The sequence below is a fragment of the Theropithecus gelada genome, chromosome 20 (genome assembly GCF_003255815.1).
Source record: "Theropithecus gelada isolate Dixy chromosome 20, Tgel_1.0, whole genome shotgun sequence".
Taxonomy (NCBI): Eukaryota; Metazoa; Chordata; class Mammalia; order Primates; family Cercopithecidae; genus Theropithecus; species Theropithecus gelada.
The window spans coordinates 77,506,278-77,528,735 of NC_037688.1; the positions used below are offsets into that span (position 1 = coordinate 77,506,278).

The following is a 22,458-nucleotide window of genomic DNA, read 5'->3' on the forward strand; positions in this document are numbered from 1 at the left end:
GCTTGTTAGCTGTGAAACTAGCGAAGCTGCGCCTCCGCGTTTACGCAGTGCCGGCTCCGGAGTCCGAGCCCCGGGTTCGAGCTCAGCCCCGCCGCGACCTAGGGAGTGACCCTGGCCGGAGCCCGGTCCCCTCTGAGCCTCAGTTGCCCGGTCTGGGAGCCGGGAATGACAGCTCGCCCCACCCTCGCCCCGCCCCGCGGGCCCTCGGACTGGTTCGCGCGAGGTCCCCCTCCCCAGGACGGGCCGGGCCTCTCCCGCCAGCCAGGCCCCAACCCGGAAATGCAGCTGGGGCGGAGGCGGGGCCCACTCAGGCCGAGGCGGAGCGACGATGGGTGCGGCCAATGGGCGCGGGCGGCGTCTGCCGTGCGACGGAAGCCCTGCCTGGCGTCGCGCGGGGGCGGGGCGTCGCGCGGGGGCGGGGCGTCGCGCGGGGGCGGGGCGTCGCGCGGGGGCGGGGCGTCGCGCGGGGGCGGGGCGTCGCGGCCATTGCTGGGGCTCCGCTTCGGGGAGTAGGACGCTGAGGAGGCGCCGAGACGCGCAGCGCTGTGGGAGAGGCGCCCGCGTCGACGCTGGGCCCATGGTCAGGACCACCAGTCAGTTGTGAGCGCGCTGCGGCGGCCTGGGCGCGCCGGCTTGTTACCCTGCCGGGTGCGGCGGCCGCCCGGGTCCGGCGAGGCGGGACGGCCCGGGGTCCCCAGGGACGGGTAGCGCCTCACCTGCGGCCGGGCGGCCGGGCGGGGGATGGCGGGCGCCGGCCGAGGGCGCTGCTCGACTGCGGCGGGGAGTTCGGGCCTGGGTTGCGGCGGGCGCCGGCCTGGCCGGGGGCGCTGACAGACGAGCGGAGGGCGGGGGAGGCCGGGAGGTATTACCCGGTCCAGCGGGTGAAAGTACCTGGAAAGTTTGTTTTCGGCTCGGCGCAGCTTGGAGTTGAGCCTCCAGGGTTACCTTTTGGTTCTGTCTGTAGAGGAACCGCCCTGGGCTTCCACCTGGAACGGGGTCCCTGGCGTCTCCGCCTGCGAGAAAAGCAGAAGGTGCAAGTTCTGGCTCGAAACACCTGACGCGCCTGGGCCCCCGTTTCCAGATTCTCGATGACAGTGGTCGGGTAAACTCTCCTTTTACCGCCTGGCCAAGGGACATTTGGGTGCTTTTCCTGCCCGTGGCTGTGCTCAGCGTTGTGTGAAGCCCCTGGGAGGCGGAATGTGCAGGATCACCGAGGGGAAAGTGAGCTTGACAGGTAGGAGGGATTTTACGGGAAGGACCGAAACAAACCACTTGTTGGGTGAAATGTTTTGCTAAAAGTATCGCTGGTGTTTATTTTCTCTCTGTTGCTAAAAGTATCCCTGGTGTTTTTATATTTTCTACACGGTAAGTTCTACAGTCTGGGGACGACGGTATGCGATGTTTAGTGGGTGACGGAAGAACGTCTACATAGCTTGCAAAATTTGATTTAAAAGGCAAATATTTTAAATGAAGGAAAACCAAAGAAATTTACTTGATCCCTTATCTTTCAGGATGCGGCTTTTAATTAATTAATTAATTAATTAATTTATTTATTTGATGGAGTCTGGCTCCCCTCGCGCAGGCTGGAGTGCAGTGACGCGATCTCGGCTCACTGCAACCTCCACCTCCCGGGTTGAAGTGATTCTCCTTCCTCAACCATCCGAGTAGCTGGGATTAAAGGCGTGTGCCACCATGCCTGGCTAATTTTTGTATTTTTAGTAGAGGCAGGGGAAGGTATGGGCCTTCTTCTGAGAAAATACAGAGTGACGCTGAATTTTGTTACGATGTCAGGAGGCTCTTGAACCTTCTGCAGCTCACTCATGGACTTTGTAGAGATGCATGATAATCCAAAGTGTTAAGGAAGAGGGTTCAGTTGAGAAAAATGTTGGAGGCTGAAAGGGATGCCTTTCGCTATTTCGCATATGTGGCTCTACCCCAAAGTGCCCTAACACGCAAAACATCAATTAGGCGGCTTGGCCAGGCTCAGCGGAGGCTGGGGCCGAGAGTCATGTTGAAGTCTGTGAGGTTAACCTGCACCCAGTGACAGTCATGGCGAAGTTTGTGAGGTTAACTCGCACCCAGTAACGCTGTTGCAATGCAAGGTGTATATTTGGTGTCATCCACTAGAAGAGGAAAGAGCAAATTTTCTCACGGCCTTGGCAGTTCCACATGATAGACGTTTAGTATCTGTAGTTTTCTTCGCGTAAGGTAGCTATTTTGCACAAAAAGACTGGAATCCAGTGAGCAAGAATGATAGAATACAGGATAGATTTCCACATGAGGAAGTGTCAGGAACGAGGCTTTTGCATCTCTGTCAGCTGGATTTCCACATGTGTACATATGTGAGAACATGCCGTGTTTCCTGTCCATAATGGTGGAGGCAGCCCTAATATTGTATTTTTACTTCAGGGTTGGGGTGGGTTTGCATCTGGACTTTAGAGTGGCCCTGTAGGCCCTGTGTGAGAAGCCCCTGCCCGGTGAACTTTCCCATGTGTGTATGCGTGGACAGCCAACAGAGGGAGCAGTGCGAGTGTGAAGGCAGACAGTGGCCTGGCCCAGTCTGATGCTAAGTGGGCCAGAGGCAGTGAGTACCATTTCTTGAGCTGACTACTTAAGACAGGCGCTTCCCTAGGTACTTTCACACCTCATTGCAAGGTAGGTGTTGTTCCCATTTTACAGGTGCAGAAGCTGAGCTGCAGAGACATTAAGTACCTGCCTCATAAGTGGTAGAAACTCCAGTGTCACCCTGTTCAGAGCCCCCGAGGGAGGGTCTGCCGGGCAGCTCAGCCCAGCACTCTGTGTAAGGAAGTCTTCAGTGCCACTGTCCAGGATGTCTTCCCGGGGGTTGGGCCTGAACGTCTTGACCATGCCTTGCTAGAGACAGGAGGGGTGTCTTTATGTGGATTGACTGTACATATTTCTTTGGCAGATGGCTGAGCTCTGTGACCCCGGGGCCTGTTTCAGCCTCCTGCCGTCAGAAAGCAGCTGTTTGGAAAGAGGCTGTGATTCGGCCTTGTTTGAGGGCCGATACTTTGAATGGGTGAGGCTTGGAATCCTCCCTTTGGAACAAAGAAACATGTAATGATTTTGCTCAAGGTAGAATTGGGGGACTAGGCAGAGTGGGCTCCTGCCCTCCCTAGGGTGGTTCTGTCTTTTGCAAAGGTGGCTGCATCCTTAGGGGAAGGTGAGGGGAGAAGCAGAGAGCATGGAGAGCAGTGGCTTTCGATTTCTCTCTCTCCCAGTTGGGCCGGACTCTGGACGTGAGGCTGAGGGAGTGCATGGCTCAGATGCTCGGAGTGCTTCCGGCTGCTTTTCCGTTGGTAACTCACGTGTTCTTCCTGCAGGCCGGCATTTTTCTTTCATGGGTTTTTTTCATTGGTTAGAATTATTGTCTTCTGATTTTATGTACATAGCTGGTTATTATCAGATACATAGTTTTAAAATGTGCATCTAAATATAGATTTTATTGGTGAATGCATTGTGTTCTCATTCCATAAAAAGTCTTTTTTTTTTTTTTTTTGAGACGGAGTCTCGCTCTGTCGCCCAGGCTGGAGTGCGGTGGCGCGATCTCGGCTCACAGCAAGCTCCACCTCCCGGGTTCATGCCATTCTCCTGCCTCAGCCTCCCGAATAGCTGGGACTACAGGCGCCCGCCGCCACGCCCGGCTAATTTTTTGCGTTTTTAGTAGAGACGGGGTTTCACCTTGTTAGCCAGGATGGTCTCGATCTCCTGACCTCATGATGCACCCGCCTCGGCCTCCCAAAGTGCTGGGATTTCACGTGTGAGCCACTGCGCCTGACCCTCCATAAAAAGTCTTAAGCACAAAATTATGTTAGAAAAAAAAACCCTGTCTCTATAAAAAATACAAAAATTAACCGTGCAGTAATGGCACGTGCCTGTAATCACAGTTACTCGGGAGGCTGAGGCACGAGAATTGCTTGAACCTGGGAGACGGAATTTGCGGTGAGCGGAGATGGCGCCACTGCACTCCAGCCTGGCCGACAGAGTGAGACTCCGTCTTAATAAAAAAAGAAAATCTTAGCAGGCTCTCCTGTGCAGATGCTGCTGGTGCTGAGCTTTGTGTCTGCGGCAAAAAAGGTGAGGGCGGGCCCCGGTTGGTTTAGGAGAAGTGGTTATGAACAGAATGGGCCCCATGCTCCCGGCCTGAGGAAATTCTTTCGTGAAAAAGATTGCTTCTGCGGCTTGGAGGGGGCTGGTCCACCTCATGCTCCTGTCCCTCTCTCAGCCCCAGGGGCAGAAGGGAAACAGTCAGCAGCACGGCCATTGCAGATGGTGCCCAAGGCGGGAGAGTAGTTAGTGTCTGAGCAGGAGGGGGTGGCCGGCCTTTGTGGGGCTGCTTCAGAGAGCTGGGCAGAGTCTGGGCCCCAACGTGGACTAGCGGGGGAGGAGCTCTCCTGGCTGGGGTGGCCACTCAGGGAGGTCTGGGTTGCCTGAGCAGGGAATCGGCCTCACCTGATACAGCTGGCTTCTGCTGGGAGGCTGGGTTTGCAGCCAAACTCAGACCTTTTGGACAAAACATGCCAAAGAAGTTGGTGATGATAAGAAATTCATACTAAACTTGTTCTATTAGGGCTTTTTTCGTTTCAAGTATATGATTTCCCTTCGGTAGCTCTTTATTTTTCAAATTAATGTTGAGCATCGAGTCAGAGTCAGGTTTTGAATGACACAGGATGTTTTCAGATCCTGTAAGTTTACCTGAAGCTATCAAAATAGTCTCCTAACAAAATTATTTAAAGCGTAAACTATTTTGGAATACTTTTAGATATGTAGAAAAATTACAGACAACACAGAATTTCCATAATATACCCCAGCCAGCTTCCCCTAATGCTATCACATTACCATGATGCCTCTGTCAAAACTGAGGTGTTCACACTGGCACCACACTACTCACCGAGCGACGAACTTGTTTTGGATTTTGTCAGTTTTCCCCCATGTCCTTCCTATCTCAGGACCACGCCCCCGGTGCCACACTGCATTGCATCGTCCTGTCTCCTTTGCCCCCTCTGGTATAGGATAGCTGCCGTCCTTCCTTGTTTGTCATCACCTTGGTACTTTTGAAGAGTCCTGGTCAGGTATTTTGCAGGATGTGCCTTCATTTGGGTTTGTTTGATGTCTTCTTGTGGTTGGACAGGTTGTGGGGTTAGGAAGATCCCACAGAGATGAGTTGTCCTTAGTGCGTCGTATTGGGGTACGTGACATCCGCATGACTCATCACTGGTGACGTTAAACAAAATTACTTACAAAAATTAAAAAAAATACATTATTTTTTGTTTTAGAGATGAGGTCTCGCTCTGTCATCGAGACTGGAGTGCAGTGGTGGGATCATAGCTCACTGTGGTCTCCAACTCCTGGGCTCAGGCGACCCTCCCACCGCAGCCTGCTGAGCAGCTGGGACTACAGGTACACGCCACTGTGTCTGGCAAAATTAGTTTTACTTTACTAAAAGGAAGCACGTAGGCTTTGCTCTTTGCTACTTGCAGTTTTTGTGTTATAGATTGTAGGACACTCGTGGTGATTTAATTTCGGAAGGGACCTTCTTGCTCACCTAGTTGGATCCTTCCAATTTCTAGATGAAGACACTTGGGACCTGGAGGCCTTCTGACTTTTTTTTTTTTTTTTTGAGACGGAGTCTCGCTCTGTCACCCAGGCTGGAGTGCAGTGGCCGGATCTCAGCTCACTGCAAGCTCCGCCTCCCGGGTTCACGCCATTCTCCTGCCTCAGCCTCCCGAGTAGCTGGGACTACAGGCGCCGCCACCTCGCCCGGCTAGTTTTTTGTATTTTTTAGTAGAGACGGGGTTTCACCGTGTTAGCCAGGATGGTCTCGATCTCCTGACCTCGTGATCCGCCCGTCTCGGCCTCCCAAAGTGCTGGGATTACAGGCTTGAGCCACCGCGCCCGGCCCCTTCTGACTTTTGGGTCAGAGCTGGCATGGAGTCCAGGCACCTGCTCCTCTGACCATTTTCTGCAGGCATGGATGCTCCTGGGACACTGCAGGGACAGAGCCGTCCCCAGCAATGCAGATTGACAGGGCTTGTTTCCAGTTGGGTGGGGCCGCATCCCTCCCGGGGATGTGAGACAGGTTTGAGATGAGTCTGCTCCCCTTCTGTCTGCTGCCTCTTTCTTTTTCTTTCTTTTTTTCTTTTTTTTTTTGAGACGGAGTCTCGCTCTGTAGCCCAGGCTGGAGTGCAGTGGCGCGATCTCAGCTCACTGCAACCTCTGCCTCCTGGGTTCAAGCAGTTCACCTGCATCAGCCTCCGGAGTAACTGGGATTAAAGGCATGTGCCACCACCAAGGCTAATTTTGTATTTTTAGTAGAGACAGGGTTTCTCCATGTTGGTCAGGCTGGCCTCCAACTCCCGACCTCAGGTCATCCACCCGCCTCAGCCTCCCAAAGTGCTGGGATTACAGGCCTGAGCCACTGTGCCAGGCCTACGAGTAACTTCTTTTTTATTTTTATTTTTTGAGATAGAGTCTCTCTCTGTCGCCCAGGCTGGAGTGCCGTGGCTTGATCTAGGGTTACTGCAAGCTCTGCCTCCCGGGTTCACGTGATTCTTCTGCCTCAGCCTCCCTAGTAGCTGGGACTACAGGCGCCCGCCACCATGCCCGGCTAATTTTTTTGTATTTTTAGTAGAGACGGGGTTTCACAGTGTTAGCCAGAATGGTCTCGGCCTCCCAAAGTGCTGGGATTACAGAGGTGAGCCACTGCGCCTGGCTGGGGTAACTTCTTGCCGAATATTTTAGTAATATAAATCTTAGTCTGAATTTGTGTGTTGCCTAGATTCCATGTAGGGGAATGGGCAGGTCAGAAGGGCGTGGCCTGCGGTGTGGCAAGGCGCTAAGGATTAGGTGCTGCAGTTTTCCCCCAGCCCCTCCTGGTTCCCTGGTGAACATACATCAGCCTTAGATGGGCAGACCCCCTACTCATGGTGGGGCTGGGAGTGTGGGCTCTGTAGTTGGATTCTGCTTGAGAATTGTGCGTGACCTCACTGTGGAGTGTTTGACTGGACAAAAACTTGCTGTGTACTCAGTGTCCCCACCTGTAGAAAGGATGCTGATGGTACCCACCCCCAGAGTTGTTTTCAGGACTAATCACGATAATACATGTAAAATGCTCAGAAGACTGTGTGGCAAACAGCAAGCACTTAATCAAAAAAATTTTTTTTAGCAGAGAAAAATGGCATTTTATTGATTTTAAACAATAGCATTTAAAGTTATACCTATAAGTGGCACACAGAAGATATATGTAGAGTTTAAAGAATGAAAAACTCACATGTGCCCACTACCCTACTTGAAAAACAGGATTTATCAGAAGGCTCGAGTGGCCCTTCAGATTGTAGTTTCTGGCCCCTCCCGTTCAGAGGTAACTCGCATCCTGGGGTTCATGTTGATCAGTGGTGTTTAAAGTGTACCTGTAGGAAGTTCCAAAGTGCGGAAAGTGAACAAAACTTCCTTGCAGAGAAATCTTGTGCTTTCCTGTTTCATCATATGTTTGTGTGACAAATATACGAAGACAGTGTTGAAGATGTGGGTTAGTGAAATTGAGACCTGGCGCTTCCTAAGGCTGGCAGCCCAGTTGAGCCTGAGGACTAGACTTCAGACAGTTAGCAGTTCCCGCCTCGTTGCCCTCTGTGTGCCCTGGGTAGGTGAGAAGCTCCTTGGGAGGCCAGTGGAGATGGCTGTGGAAGGAGAGATTGAGCAGCTGCCCTTGAAGCTCACCCACCCACTGCTCCTCCCTCCCCTCGTGGAGAAATAGAAACAGCTTTCCTCCGGCCCTCACCTGTTGCCGGGGCTTCCGTGCTGGTTGGGGTGAGCTGCGTTTTGCTGAGTTGCACCGCGAGAGAGCATTGGCGACCACTTGCCTGCTGTGGGCCAGCTCCCCGTCTGCCTGTGGTCACGGACCAGTGTGGGCACAGCCTTCGGACATGGGTTGCTGGTACGAGCACACCAAGAATCCGGTGTCATTCACTCATCCCATGTCATTAGCCTCATTTTATAAAAGAGTCTTGATGGGTCGGAGAGGGGTGGCTTATCCACAGGTAAGCTGTAAGCCTGGAACCCGACGGGGCCATCGGTTTTGCTGCTTCACCACAGTTGTCCTTGGTAGTGGCAGCCTGGGGGGTGGAGGAAGGTAGTGGCGTTCCCTCCCTAACACCCCCTGCCTCCGCCTGGTTTTCTGTACTGGGCCTAGCTTTGTGGAGTTTCCTGGGGTGAGAGGAGGTTTTTACCAGAATGTTCTTTGCCAGTGAGCACAGCTGACCTGAGGGCAGTATCCCTTTGGAGATGAGCTGGTTGGATTGTAGCAGCCTCCCACAACTTTGGTCCGGGGGCCTGGAGAGAGCAGTTCCTGCTTGCCGTGTGTGAGAGTGTGCGTGCGCTGGCTGTGCCTGTCCACTGCATTCCCAGGCTCCAGAGCACACACTGCCATTCAAAGGTAGCTTAGCTTTTTGTTCGGGATCCTTTCTCTTGCTGGCTGCACTGTTCATCTGCGGGACAGCCTCTCGACCATAGGAGGCACCCTCATTTCCCTTTTCTTTTTGAGATGGAGTTTCGCTTTTGTCGCCCAGGCTGGCGCAATCTCTGCCCACTGCAACTTCCACCTCCTGGGTTCAAACAATTCTTCTGTCTCAGCCTCCCGAGTAGCTGAGATTACAAGTGGCCGCCACCACACCCAGCTAATTTTTTTGTATTTTTATTAGAGATGGGGTTTCACCATGTTGGCCAGGCTGGCCTCAAGTGATCCTCCCACCTTATCCTGCCAAAGTGCTGGGATTACAGGTGTTAGCCATTGTGCCCGGCCTGATTTATCTCCTGTGTGTGAGGGATCTCAGCCTTTCTATATAGTTTTGTCCTCAAAGTTATAGTTGGGCCTTCTAATCCAGTAGATATTTAAGGCATTTGGAAAAGGGGACACACTTCATTTGGCTTTGAAAGGCTTATTTTATGATCCAATGACCATTGGTTGAGAAAACTTTATGTATGTGTCTTCGGTGTTACTTCGTTGTGAAAGTGCTTCCAGCCGGCTCCAAGGCCTGCGCAGGTGAATCTTGTAGGTAGGTGAACTCAATAAATCCTCATAGCAAGCTTGGGAGGTCAGCCCTCCGGCTCCCTGACTTTCAGATGAGGAATCTGAGTCACAGAGAGCTGAGGTAATGCGCCCAGGGACGGACTGCGAGCGAGTGGCAGAGCGGGCGTTCTGATGTTGCACTTAGAACAGCTCTGTCTCTTTGAGGCCCAGGACTAGTTCAAGCGCAAAAGGCTTAGACAGAGAGAGTTTAGTAACTAATGACTGACTAATCTTTTGGATCCATTTACTCAGGTGATATTTTGGATTTTAGTCTTCTGCAGCAGGTTTGTAGGGGGAAAAAGGAAGCACCTTAGGAGCCAAGACATGTTTAAGTAATCTAGTTGCAATTATTCAAATATCGGATGTATAGAGAACAGTGGCATCCTCCTGAGGCTGAAAGACTGTTTCTCACTGAACTAACCCCGAGTCTTTGGAAGCTTCCAGCTTCCCAAGCTCATTTCTTCTGTAAAATCCTTGCTTGACCAGGTGCGGTGTCTCACACCTGTAATCCTAGCACTTTGGGAGGCTGAGGCGGCAGATCACGAGGTCAAGTGGTCGAGACCATCCTGGCTAACACGGTGAAACCCTGTCTCTAGTAAAAATACAAAAAATTAGCCGGGCGTGGTGGCAGGTGCCTGTAGTCCCAGCTACTCGGGAGGCTGAGGCAGGAGAATGGCGTGAACTAGGAAGGCGGAGCTTGCAGTGAGCCGAGATTGCACCACTGCACTCCAGCCTGGGCGACAGAGCGAGACTCCATCTCAAAAAAAAAAAAAAAAAAAAAAAGATTTAAAAAGTAGCTGGGTATGGTGGTGTGTACCTGTAATCCCAGCTACTTGGGAGGCTGAGACAGGAGGATCATGTGAGCCTGGGAGGTCGAGGCTGCAGTGAGCTCTGATTACTTCACTGCACTCAGCCTGGACAACAGAGTGAGACTCTTATTCAGTCAGTCAGTCATAAATATATGAATACAACTAAAAACATAAAATTGTTCATGTATGAGAGTTTACTCAGTGGCTCACTTGTCAGTTTTTCATAAAGCAATGTGTTCCCTTGAATCTCTGCTGAAATGGAAGCGTGTCATGTGTGCTTTTCCCTGGCTGGCCTCTAGCTCTGCACCTCCATAGGTGCTGCTCTGCATCTGAGCTGGGAAACTGGGTCTGGGCTGGCCCCTGCCTCTGGTGGAGACGCAGCTGAAGCCCACCTTGCTGGAGGCCAGAGTTTGCCACTGTCCTGTACTCCCCTCCTGCTGTGTCCTTGAGCTGTGCTTGGGGGCTCGGCACACAGATGAACTTAACGCCCGTGTTGATCTGATGCACGTGGTGGTGGGACAGGTGTGGGGGGGGATGGCGTGGCAGAGACAGGTGGTGCTCTCCCCTCCCCCACCTGTGGAACACTGATGGCGGCTTATGGGAGCGGCCAGGTTAATTTGCAGCCACGCTGTGGTGCCTGGGACGGTGCAGTGTGAAATGCCAGCTCCTCCTGCCTCCCTTCCCTTGTGTGGGTCCCTACAGCTCAGTGCAGGCCTGCTGTTCTGCAGTCCAGGGCAGCCTTGGAGGCCCTGTGCTGTGTCCAGGTATGCCCATGGCTGGCCGGCCTTGTGAGGATAGCCCAGGCCCATTACGGTTCTTGCTGGCCCCGAGCCTGGTAATTAAAACTTTCTTCCCACTGAGTCTTAATTCAAGACTTTACTTTGTTCTTTGTGAGCCTGCGAGTCCAGAGGGTTCCATGCTTCAGGGAAGCCAAAGCCTGGTGCTTGCTTCGGCTGCTCAGCCAGCTTCTCAGACACATGAGAACGTTTCTCCACCCTCAGGGCTGCAGCCCACCTTCTACAGAGCTAGGAACCTTAGGCTTCACGTTATGTTTAGCTTGGATTTGTGTCATAAGTGGGCTCGATGGCTCAAATTTGTAATCTCAGCACATTGGGAAGCTGAGACCAGAGGATTGGTTGAGCCCAGAAGTTTGAGGCTGTATTGAACTATGATCGATTGTGCCACTGCACTCCAGCCTGGGCAACAGAGCAAGACCTTGCTTCCTTGCCTCCAACAAAAAAATTATCATAAAAGAAAAATCCATAATCCCAATATTTTAATGACTGCGCTTCTCATGTTGTGGTTTTCTTGTTAGTCTCTTCTGTAGCCGTGCCTGGAACACTTTTGCAATGTTAGCATCTGTAACAATTTTGTATTTTTTCTTATATATATATATTTTTCACTTTTCAATTAGATGTAATTTCAAGCTTATAGAAAAGTTGCTGGAAGAGTACAGAAAATTTCAACATCCCCTTAACCCAGATACACCACTTGCGTTAATTTTGTAACCATGTTTCCATAGTTTTTATATCTATTTTTAAGGACTGTGTACTATTTCATTGAGTGTCTATGCCCCGGCTGACTTAATCTCTTCTTTTTTTTTTTTTGAGACGGAGTCTCGCTCTGCCGCCCAGGCTGGAGTGCAGTGGCCTGATCTCAGCTCACTGCAAGCTCCGCCTCCCGGGTTCACGCCATTCTCCTGCCTCAGCCTCCCGAGTAGCTGGGACTACAGGCGCCCGCCACCGCGCCCGGCTAGTTTTTTGTATTTTTTAGTAGAGACGGGTTTCACCGTGTTAGCCAGGATGGTCTCGATCTCCTGACCTCGTGATCCGCCCGTCTCGGCCTCCCAAAGTGCTGGGATTACAGGCTTGAGCCACCGCGCCCGGCCTTAATCTCTTCTTTGTTGTGAGCATGTAGCTGTTCTAAGCTTTTGCTATGATACTCAAAGCTGCACTGAGTGGAATATTTCATAAATGTGACTTTAAAAGTCATTCTCTTAGGCTGAGCTTCTAGGAGGGATTCAAAGGATGATTTCTATGTGTCTGAGAGATTTTGTATGTCGGTAATACTTGATAGTATTTGAAGTTTTTTTTTTTTTTTTTGAGGAGTTTTGCTCTTGTCTCCCAGGCTGGAGTGCAGTGGCGCGATCTTGGCTTACAGCAACGTCCGCCTCCCGGGTTCAAGCGACTCTCCTGCCTCAGCCTCCCAAATAGCTGGGATTACAGGTGCCCTCCATTATGCCTGGCTGTTTTTTTTTGTATTTTTATTAGAGACAGGGTTTTGCCATGTTGGGCAGGCTAGTCTCCAGCTTTTGACCTCAGGTGATCTGCCTGCCTCGGCCTCCCAGAGTGCTGGGGTTACAAACGTGAGGCACCGCCTGAAGTTTTCTTAATGTTCAGTTTATTAAACTATATCTGCTAAAAATGTTACTGAGCATTTAAAACGTACTGGAAAATGAAAATGTGTACATTTTATTGATCAAATTCTTTTAGATATTTATTAGGAAGCCCCTTGGTCATATTTCATCAGTACTGTGTGTTTGGTTAACTCTTTCTTGTTTTTATACTTTTTTTTGTTTTGAGATGAGTCTTGCTCTGTCGCCCAGGCTGGAGTGCAGTGGTGCGATCTCAGCTCACTGCAGGCTCCGCCTCCCGGGTTCACGCCATTCTCCTGCCTCAGCGTCCCGTGTTAGCCAGGATCGTCTCGATCTCCTGACCTCGTGATCCACCCGCCTCGGCCTCCGAAAGTGCTGGGATTGCAGGCGTGAGCCACTGTGCCCGGCCCAAACTTGTTTTTATACCTTGTCTGGAGTTATAATGAATTTAGCAGATCTGTAAGAAAGAGAAGCCTTTCTCCTCCTAGCCACGGTGCTGGTCCAGAGCTAGAGTGGGGTGTGTCTTCTGGGTGGCCCTGCCTCTCTCTGCCCCCGGAACTGGTGCTGTGCTGCAGGCGCTGCCCAGCTCCTCCTATACTTGCTGCCTGCAGCCTCCCTTCTCCACCTCTGTGTTCCTCGGTTTGGGGTCACAGAATGCTCTGTCTACATTTGTTTTTGTCTTTCTTATGTGTCTTGCAATCTTTTTTGAAAGAAAAAACCAAAAACATATTTTTTTGACATAGTATCTGACTCTCTCCTAGGCTGGAGTGCAGTGCCACAGTCATAGCTCATTGCAGCATTGACCTCCTGGGCTCAGGCAGTTCTCTTGCCTCAGCCTCCCATGTAGCTGGGACTACAGGCACACATCACCATGCTTGGCTTATTTTATTTTATATTTTTTTTGTAGACAGGGTCTTTCTGTGTTGCCCAGGCTGGTCGTGAACTCCTGGCCCCAAGGGATTTTCCTGCCTGGGCCTCCCAAAGTGCTGGGATTACAGGTGTGAGCCACCCCGCCCGGCCTAATTTTGTATTTTTAGTAGGGAAAGGGGTTTCTCCACGTTGGTCAGGCTGATCTTCAACTCCCGACCTCAGGGGATCCACCCTCCTCTTCCTCCCAAAGTACTGGGATTACAGGCCTGAGCCACCACACCTGGGTGTTTTTAGTGTTTCCAAGGATTGCAGCTTGGCTAGCGACAGTCCCTTCAGAAAGGCTTCGCTGCTCCTCTGTCCTGGCACAGACGCAGGAGACCCTGTGTCTTCAGACATAGCACAGACTTGAGGACCCTACTGAGATGGAGTCAAGAGCTCTCTAGGGTTCTTTTTTTTTTTTTTTTTTTTTTTTTATTAGCACAAACACATTTCTTTATTAACCAAGGGATGATCCTAATTAATCCAACACACTTTGAAACAGCTACACATAAAATGTTTGTGATAAAGATAACTGAACACAGTAATGAAAAAAAAAAAAAACAGTATGGAGATTTGCTCATTGAACTGAGCTTGGTCATTCTCTTAGTTAATTCCTGTCCAAAGTGATGATGGAATTTTTATTCTACTTTTTCATAGATCCGAGTACAGGTGACATTGTTCATGACACAGTCCACCACTAATTTCCCATCTTTCAATTTTCTTGTTATTGTGCTTTCCTTCCCATCCCACTCCTGATGCTGAACCAATGCACCATCTGTAAAGCTGCAGACAGTCTGAGTTTTTCTGCCATCAGCTGTGGTTTCTTCAAATTTCTCTCCCAGGGTACAAGAAAACTGTGTTGTTTTCAAAGTGCTCTCAGTTTTTATGGTGAGGTTTTTGCCATCACAAGTGATGATACAGTCTGGCTTGGCCATTGCGCCCATTTTTCGCAAAGCTATTCCCACTCCTAGCTCCTTCATGTATTCATCAAAGCCTTTGCTATCCACCAGGCGCCATCTTCCTTCCAGCTGCTGAACTGTGGCCATGGTGGGCGCGGGCGGGCTGACGTACAGAATGGGGTCGGCGTCGGCGTGGCAGCGTGCTGTGCTGTGTCCTCTCTAGGGTTCTTTGAGTGGGAGTTGAATCGGAAACCACCATCAGCACGCCTGGGCTCGCCTCGCGTTGTTCTACTGCAGTGTGGGGGGGCCGTTGTCACCACCGTGAGGACACAATGGGGTCTGGGGAGGGATTGTTATGACTGTGGGTGCGCCTTGCACGTCTTGCCGACCTAGCTTTGCACACTGATCTTCCCTCCATGCCCGCTTACATTGTTAACTGGGTTTCTGCCCTCCCTCCTCTCCTTCGTATTTCTGTGTCTCATTGACAACTGTTCTGTAGTCGCTTTGTTGACAGTTGCCAAACTGCTTTCCAAAAACATTTCCACTGCAATCCCGGGTTTTGGTGCCAGCCGCAGTGGTGTGAGTACTCTCGCTTTATTATAGTCTTGCCAGCACTGGGCGTCTCTGTGTATCGTAAACACATGTGATCACCACTCTTATCTCTCCATCCCCTGGTACTTAAAGATGTGCCGTGTATCTCTGCTCACGTTACCTTGGCCTTGGGGGGAGTTGGCTGGACCAGGCTCATGCAGCTCGAGGGAGAGGAGGAGGGCGAGGCGCTGCCCCGTGGAGTGGCGGGCATCCATGGCATGGGCATGACTCGGGAGAGGAGGCCGGCAGCTCGCAGCAGAGCACGGGGCTCAGCTGGCTTGCCCTGTGCTTGGGGGTTGTTTTTGAGCGTTGAGAAGAGGTCCTTACACCTTAGTCCATGCATTGAGGATAAGGCAGCAGCCTTGAGCCTTACCTCCTTTTCCTCTTTGTCCCTCAGTATGACGCCGTGCCCATCCAGTCCAGCGTGGTGTTATGTTCCTGCCCATCCCCATCAATGGTGAGGACCCAGACTGAGTCCAGCACGGCCCCTGGCATTCCTGGTGGCAGCAGGCAGGGCCCCACCATGGACGGCACTGCAGCCGAGCCTCGGCCCGGTGCTGGCTCCCTGCAGCACGCCCAGCCTCCGCCGCAGCCTCGGAAGAAGCGGCCTGAGGACTTCAAGTTTGGGAAAATTCTTGGGGAAGGCTCTTTTTCCACGGTGAGTATTTGCTGCTGCTGTGTGTCAAACGGGCGTGATTTCCTTGGGAGGCTCACCTTCCTCGGGGCTTACCGGAGACTCCCACCAAGGCTGGTGTCCTTCAGGACAGGAGGTTTCAGGCCCCTTGAGGGGTGTCAGCTGTTGTGAAGGCCTCTTGAGTCTTTGGGGGCTGGGTAACCCCCAAGCAGATCACGTGATGGGTGTGGCTAAATATTTAACCTGGTTTTGTAGATGAGAACGTTAGACACATCTCTTGATGGTCTGTGGAGGTTTTTTCTAATGCAGTTAATTTCATTTTAACCTGGCATCGGCAAGTTACATTCTGTGTCCTTGTGTCCCACTGGCAGGGCCCTGGGAAGCTTTTTTTTTCTTAGGTTGTAAGTTAGTATCTCTCCAGAGGCTTTTGGGGACATTTGATCTTCTTTTATTTCTCTGTTTTTTTTAAATACATAAAACAGTACACTCTGGACATTTGCTGGAGACATAGCCTCCAGATTCTTGTGTTCCGAGTTTCACAAACAGAAGTATTGTCGCAGTACTGTCAAGTCACACTTGTTACCTGTCTCGGGGTGTTTTTTCCTCTGAAAGCAAAGAAATGAAGGTTCAAAGCAGCTGACGTGGGACGCTTTGCTTACATGAGACCCATGAAGCCGTGTGTGGCTGTGGATTTAGTGAAAGTTGTAACAGGTTCAGGGGAGGCCTGAGCAACTCGGGGTCACCGTCTCCATCTGGGCCTCTATAAAAGAGACAGAGTCCAACGCCGCCACCGTGGTCGCCAGGGTGGCCGCCGTGTGTGTGCTAGGGCCATTCCAGGGAGCCCTGGGGGATCTCCTGCATAATGCTTTCTTGCCTGACCTTTGTGAAGAAACCATACGTGAGGCTTATTTTCCTTTTTTACATATATGAAATATTTCACAATGCAAAGAAAAATATGAAACATAGCTTACCCATATTCCCAACATACTGCTTTAATTAATGTTAACTTTTGCTGCCCTTACACTTTAGATTTTTTAAATTGCAGCTTTTATGAAATAATTTTGTTTATAAAAGGATTATGCCCTCATGAAAAATACCTTCAACCAGGAGACTAGTCCCCAAAGTTTTGGGACTCAGATCCTTTCAGAAAGAAGAAACTCTTTGGAAAACCTTGGGCATTGTGCATGGCTGCTTACAACCGTCCAGTGAAAGAAGAGGCCTCCTCTTTTCTCAGCTTTACTTGTTTCCTTGAGACGGAGTCTTGCTGTGTCGCCCAGGCTTGAGTACAATGGCATGATCATAGCTCACTGCAGCCTCGACTTCCTGGGCTCAAGTGATCCTCTTAACCTCAGCCTCCCAAGTAGCTGGAATTACAGGAGTGCACCATCATGCCCAGCTAATTTTAAAATGTTTTGTAGAGACGGAGTCTCACTCTGTTGCCCAGGCTGGTCTTGAACTCCTAGGCTCAAGTGATTCTCTCTCCTCAGCCTTGCAAAGTATTGGGATTACAGGCGTGAGCCACTGTGCTTGGCCTCAGTTTTACTTCCTTATATTTCTCTTTCCAATTTAAATTTAGTTTATTATGTATGTATTTATTCTTTTAGAAACAGGGTCTTGTTCTGTCACCGAGGCTGGAGTGCAGTGGTGTGATCATAGCTCACTGTAGCCTTCACCATCTGGGCTTATGTGATCCTCCTGCCTTAGCCTCCTGAGTAGCTAGGACCACAGGCATGTGCCATCATACGTGGCCCTTAACATTTATCTTGACTGAAAAAGGAAGACTTATTTGTGAAATTGCCTGTTTCCCTGGGTTCCGTAGGTGGGTAGAGAGCAGGCACTGTCCTTCCTGGGGCTGCGGTCCCAGGCTTTCTGAACATGCACCAGGAAGGTGCCCGGGAGAGCGCTGTGAGCCGGAGGCTCCTTCCTGGGGCTGTTTGGAATCCACAGTACTGGGTCTCAGATTACATATGTGACCCTCAGTTCTTTCTCAGCTTTCCTGAAATAGAGATCACATAAAAGTTGACTTCCAGGGGAGGAGGAAAGGACAGTGATAGTTACGAGGCTGGGCAACAGCCAGGTGCAGCTCCGGAGAGCCGGGAAGTGCAGCACCAGAGAGCCGGGAGGCCCCCTGAGAACGGCCACAACCTCCAGGGAGGAACACATCACGCGCCATTCTCTGGAAGAGGATCCTTCCTTCCTGTAGGAAACCTGCTTATAAAGTGTTGAGTTTAGATAACAGAAAGATCACGTCAGTATCCCCTTAGAAAGGGTTCCACTAAATATCCATGCTCATTCACCATTCTTTCTTCCTTTTTTCTTCTTGTGAAGCTAGCACGTGCTCTCGTGGAGAAATGTGACCTCGCAGAAACACATAAGCTAGAGAGGGGAGCCCTGCCCGGCCCACGTCCCCTCCCTCCCTGGCAGCTGAGAGCCATCCATGTGTGGCGTGTTCCTCTGGGAAGATCTTGAGTACACAGAGTCCCCAGAATCCAGCTTCGTTCTTCTTGAGCGCCGCAGGGCGTCTCACGTGGTGCTTTCCGGGATCTCTTCTGACTCCTGCCCCGGGTTGCAGCTCAGAGCCTGGGGCCAGGTGGACCTGGCCCTGTGGCCTCCTGAAGGTCTTCCTGCCAGCCCCCAGGAATGTAACGGGACAGGTTTCCTCTGCTCCCTGCTCCTCAGGCCGTCCCCCTGTGGGTGTCTTAGGAGACACTTGTGTACCACTTGCTGGTGGTGGGGCCTCCCTGGCACAGCTGTCTCATGCGCTCTGGCTAAACTGCGGGCCCACCAGGAATTTCCAGTCTAGTGCCTCAGGGTGTGCCCCAGGCTAGTCCAAGTGGGGGGTCTCTTCCCTGTTCAGGGTGCCTTCTTTGCTGGAGTGTTCTGTCTCGGAGGTGGGGTTTGAGTGCAGGGCTCAGGTGTGCTACGCAGAGGACAGGGCAGGAGGCCTGCTGGCATCCCGGGAAGGTGGCTCCCTCTTGTGGGCACGCAGGGCCATGCATTGTTGGTTTAGTTCCCCGTGTCCTTTGCAGCCAGGCTCTCTTCATAGTATCCGCAAGCGCCAACACACGAAATGTGTGATAACACTTATTTCAAAAAATGACAATTCAGGGCAGCTTTTCAATGCATACTAGAAGGACGTATTTTTTTCAAAGAAGCCCCTGTGCCCTACCACTGTGGTGGCACCACTGTCTTCCTACTCTTCGCGAAGGGCGTGGCAGTCGAAGAGGCTCCTGAATTTATACTTGGGTTGCGCCGAAAACAGTGGAGAGATGGATACGTTTTCTGTTAGCCATTAGAACACATTAACACGAGCATTGGCTTTTAGCTCTATTTGTCAGTACAAGACCCAAAATATTTCACTGTAGGTTCAAACCTTCAGTGGGGACAGGAAGCGTGTGTGTGGCGCAGAGGGAGGGACTTGTCAGACCCAGTGTCCTGGTTATTACATTGTGTTTCTTTTTCTCTTTTTCTCCTTTTCTTTCCAAACCAGGTTGTCCTGGCTCGAGAACTGGCAACCTCCAGAGAATATGTGAGTGAGTATGGGCTGCAGGGAGCTGTGCGTCTGGGAGCAGGGCCAGCGACTCCGTGCAGGGCAGCCGGGGTGGCAGGGCCGGGGTGGCAGGGCCAGGGTTTCTGTGCTGATTTCAAGGGTACAGGACACTGTTGGCTTTAGAGACCACCGGGCTTGTATGTACAATGTTTGAAAGACTTTAATTTGACCAGTTACCTTTGTGAGTCACGTCTTTAGTGTTTTGTGTTGTTTCTGATAGTAACTCACTTCTCTCTCACCTGAAGTTAAAATTCTGGAGAAGTGACATATCATAAAAGAGAACAAAGTCCCGTATGTAACCAGAGAGCGGGATGTCATGTCGCGCCTGGATCACCCCTTCTTTGTTAAGCTTTACTTCACGTTTCAGGACGACGAGAAGCTGTGTATCCTTTGCGTGGTTGGTGCCGTCTGAAGCCACACCAGTCACCCCTCTCTTGGAATCAGACCCTGTGTGTTCCCACGAGCAGCCCCCGCTCCCTGCCGAGTGGGTCCCTCAGGCCACTGACATTCAGGGAGGCAGCCGAGGCGGCGCCAGGGTGTGGCTGTGAGTCTGCACAGGACGTTACCTCCCAGAGAAGCCGTTGATGCGGCTCCAGCACAGTCCCCTTTGCTGCGGCCTGCTTGGTCGGTGTCCCTTGCTCCCCTAGAGCGCCATCTTTTGTGTTTTTAAACCTTGGCTCAGGAATCTGGGAGGCAAGGCCCGGTGGAAGCTGGGGTGGGCCCCACCTCTTCCCCATCCAGCTCACCCGTGGGCCTGCCAGTGGCTGGGCTGGCCACACTGTCCTCGCCTCCAGCAGGTGCAGTCTGCATCTGCTCTTTTCCTCTCCTGCGACCCTCCAAGCTGGCCCAAGTGTCGTGGCCTCCCCATCCTGCCTGGAGAGGGGCCTGAGTCCTCCCACCTGTCCTCCCCGTCTCTCCCGAGCACCCGGCTCTTCTGTGTTAGAGCTTTGCTCTGGCCTGCTCCCACTCTTCGCACCATCCTGCAGCTCCTTCGGCTGCCGGCGGAGTGTGTGTGCTCTCTTTGTTGGGAGGCGCTTGCCAAGTGCAGGTTGATGGGTGATGGGGATGTGCTGGTATGCCGGGGGACGTCTCTGCCCTCGAGAAGCTTCGATGTTGGTGGAGGAGCTGGATTTGCACAGACTGTCCGTATCAGAGGCTTCCCGGCAGCAAGATGTGCTGCCAAGAGTCTTAGGGCTGGCGGCAGTGTGGGGCTCTTTAAACTCCTGGGCAGGAGTGGGTGGGGTTGGGGGCATGAAAGGCTGTGATGGGCTGGGCCCCTGAGCCCTGGCAGCCTGGCACTGACTCTGGACTTCCTTCTCTTTGTGGCAGGGAATATGGGGTTTGTTCTGGCTGCTCCCAGGCCAGGCGGGAGAACAGGCAGGAGAGCAGGGGCAGGGGCAGTGGTCGAGGTGTTTTGAACAGACTGGTCAAGAGAATGGAGTCAGGGGAGCTGCGGGGAGTTGGCCCTCAAGCCTAGTGCACAGCGGTGTCTGCTGCTGAGCTGGGAGAAACCGGGAAGGGTGCTGGGCTGGCATGTCATGCATCCACGTGTGCCACTGTTCAGGTCTGGGTGGACACTTAGGTGCTGCCAGCAGAGCTCCAGGAGGAGTCAGGGCCATGAGGACTTTCACAGCGAGCTGGCAGGCTGCCCAGAGGATGGCTCCTCTGTGGGTGGAGCCTGAGTTCCCCCAGTGCAGGGGGTGAACATGAGGAGGGGCCCACCGAGGAGAGGAGATTGTGACGGGGTGTTGCTCCTTTGATCCTGAGACCCAGAGGCCACGGGATCAAACGGTTTCTGATGGAGGGTGCTGGCTGCCCACGCAGGGGCTTGGAAGCGGTCGGGTGCACACAGCCTGACCCGTGCATCTGCCCTGTGCCAGTTGTTGATGGTGGGTAGGCAGTTTCTTGGGGGGACCGTTCAAGGAAGAGTAAGAGGTGAGGAAATGGAGACGATGCAAGGTAGCTTCCCTGGGATTTTGCCTAGAGAGGAGCAGGGCAGTGGCTGAACAGCTGCCAGGCACGTGGCCCGGGGCGGGCTTTGCTGTTGGTTTGTGGAAGGTTTTAGAGAATGCTGGCCTCCAGACAGGCCTGCTGTCCTCCAGTGTCATCCCTGTTCCTGCCTCTGTCTCCCGCCCTCAGTGACTTCTTCACGGTATGTTCTCTCACCTTCACAGCTGCCCCAGTCCCTCTTGGGTGCCCCCGGGCCCTGCATGTCTCTGCCCCCGTTTGAGCCACAGGGGTCCCTCTGGGCTTCCCGCAGAGCCCTTGGAACACGGCTGCTTGTTGGTTGTGAGGCTGCAACAGAATTGCACATGCTTGACCTCTCCCATCCTGTCCGCCCAGGGGCTCAGAGTCCAGAGGAGAGCGAATTTTGCTGACTGATTTCCGCTTGGGATTGGCCATAGCAGTGCAGGTAGTGGGAACTCCAGGTCTTTGTCCAGTGGTCCATGTTGCCCTTCGTCATTAAGTCAAATTCCAAAGCCCCGGGAGGTTGTTAAGGTTCACTCACCGCTGAAAGGAACGAGACCCAGGGACTTAGGCCCCACCAGGCATCCTCGGTGTGGGTTGTATTTAGAGATGGGCCTGTACAGGGGCCACTTTGGGCAGCCTTGGTTGCAAGTCCCTTCCCTTCTGGGGTTCTCCTCATTGCCCTGAAGCTTCAGGTTCATCCTTGGTGGGAGATGATGGTACCCTGGCAAACAGAAGCCAGAACTGAGCCGGCAGGCCAGCCTGGCTCTGAGCACGAGCCCCACTTCCTGGCCTCGAGAGCCGCTGCTCAGGGCAAGCAAGGACTTGGGTCCCCGTGTCCTGGGCTGCGAGTAAGTGTGAAGTATCTGGAGGTTTCCGGTAATGGGGATAGACGTTTGCCGCTCCAGGGGAATCTGTATATGGGGTGCATTTGTTGTCGGCCTTAAGTCCTCTTGGAAAAGGAGGCTACAGATGGGGCCATCACAGAGCAGTGGTGCCCCGAGGAGGGGGCCCTCCCAGACACACTTAATGAGTGTAGAAGTTCACGAAATGGCTTTTGTCTTACAAAGTGTGTCACTTGGCCAGGCGCGGTGGCTCACGCCTGTAATCCCAGCACTTTGGGAGGCCGAGGCGGGCAGATCACAAGGTTAAGAGATGGAGACTATCCTGGCTAACATGGTGAAACCCCGTCTCTACTAAAAATAGAAAAATTAACTGGGCCTAGTGGCACGTGCTTGTAGTCCCTGCTACTCGGGAGGCTGAGGCAGAAGAATCGCTTGAATCTGGGAGGCGGAGGTTGCAGTGAGCCGAGGTAGCACCAGTGCACTCCAGCCTGGTGATAGAGTGAGACTGCATCTTAAAAAAAACCAAAACATAATGTGTCACTTTATCCATGGAAGGAGCCTGCAAGGAAGGGGCGGTGCCACGCACGGATGCCCTGTCTCAGGGCAGGGGCTGCCGCGCTCTCCGCCCCCCGCTCCCCCGGCCCCCAGGATCTTTGTGCATTGAAGCCTGCACGTGAGTTATGTGTGCTTTTTAGTCAGGGTCTGTAGGCCCTGTCTCCAGCGGTCCGCTTTCACTGAAGCCACAGACACCGCCAGGGGCCAGAGGGGCAGTCGGGGCTGAGAGGCTCTGTTCC

General features: G+C 52.4%; 3 protein-coding genes across 3 annotated transcripts in view; 1 reads left to right on the forward strand and 2 right to left on the reverse strand.

Annotated features, from left to right (window-relative positions):
• Nucleotides 1–489: 489 nt before the first annotated feature.
• The window catches only part of LOC112614478 (3-phosphoinositide-dependent protein kinase 1-like), a 34,225-nt gene continuing 12,256 nt past the window's right edge, over nt 490–22,458 (forward strand). The window contains 5 exon segments of the mRNA XM_025371060.1: nt 490–600; nt 940; nt 15,065–15,325; nt 18,792–18,834; nt 19,097–19,234. Of these exon segments, the coding sequence (XP_025226845.1) occupies nt 578–600; nt 940; nt 15,065–15,325; nt 18,792–18,834; nt 19,097–19,234 (466 nt within the window). The 5' untranslated portion in view covers nt 490–577.
• On the reverse strand, nt 13,587–15,069 carry LOC112614477 (fatty acid-binding protein 5). The gene has a single exon (XM_025371059.1). It carries the CDS (start codon nt 14,221–14,223, stop codon nt 13,816–13,818), a length of 408 nt encoding a protein of 135 aa, XP_025226844.1. The 5' UTR covers nt 14,224–15,069; the 3' UTR covers nt 13,587–13,815.
• On the reverse strand, nt 18,645–22,449 carry LOC112614476. Its single transcript, XM_025371058.1, has one exon. It carries the CDS (start codon nt 20,102–20,104, stop codon nt 19,292–19,294), a length of 813 nt encoding a protein of 270 aa, XP_025226843.1. The 5' UTR covers nt 20,105–22,449; the 3' UTR covers nt 18,645–19,291.

Excerpts from the sequence above, each read along its gene's own strand:
- LOC112614477 (XM_025371059.1), bottom strand. The coding sequence starts at position 14,223 with ATGGCCACAGTTCAGCAGCTGGAAGGAAGATGGCGCCTGGTGGATAGC.
- LOC112614476 (XM_025371058.1), bottom strand. The coding sequence starts at position 20,104 with ATGCCCCCAACCCCACCCACTCCTGCCCAGGAGTTTAAAGAGCCCCAC.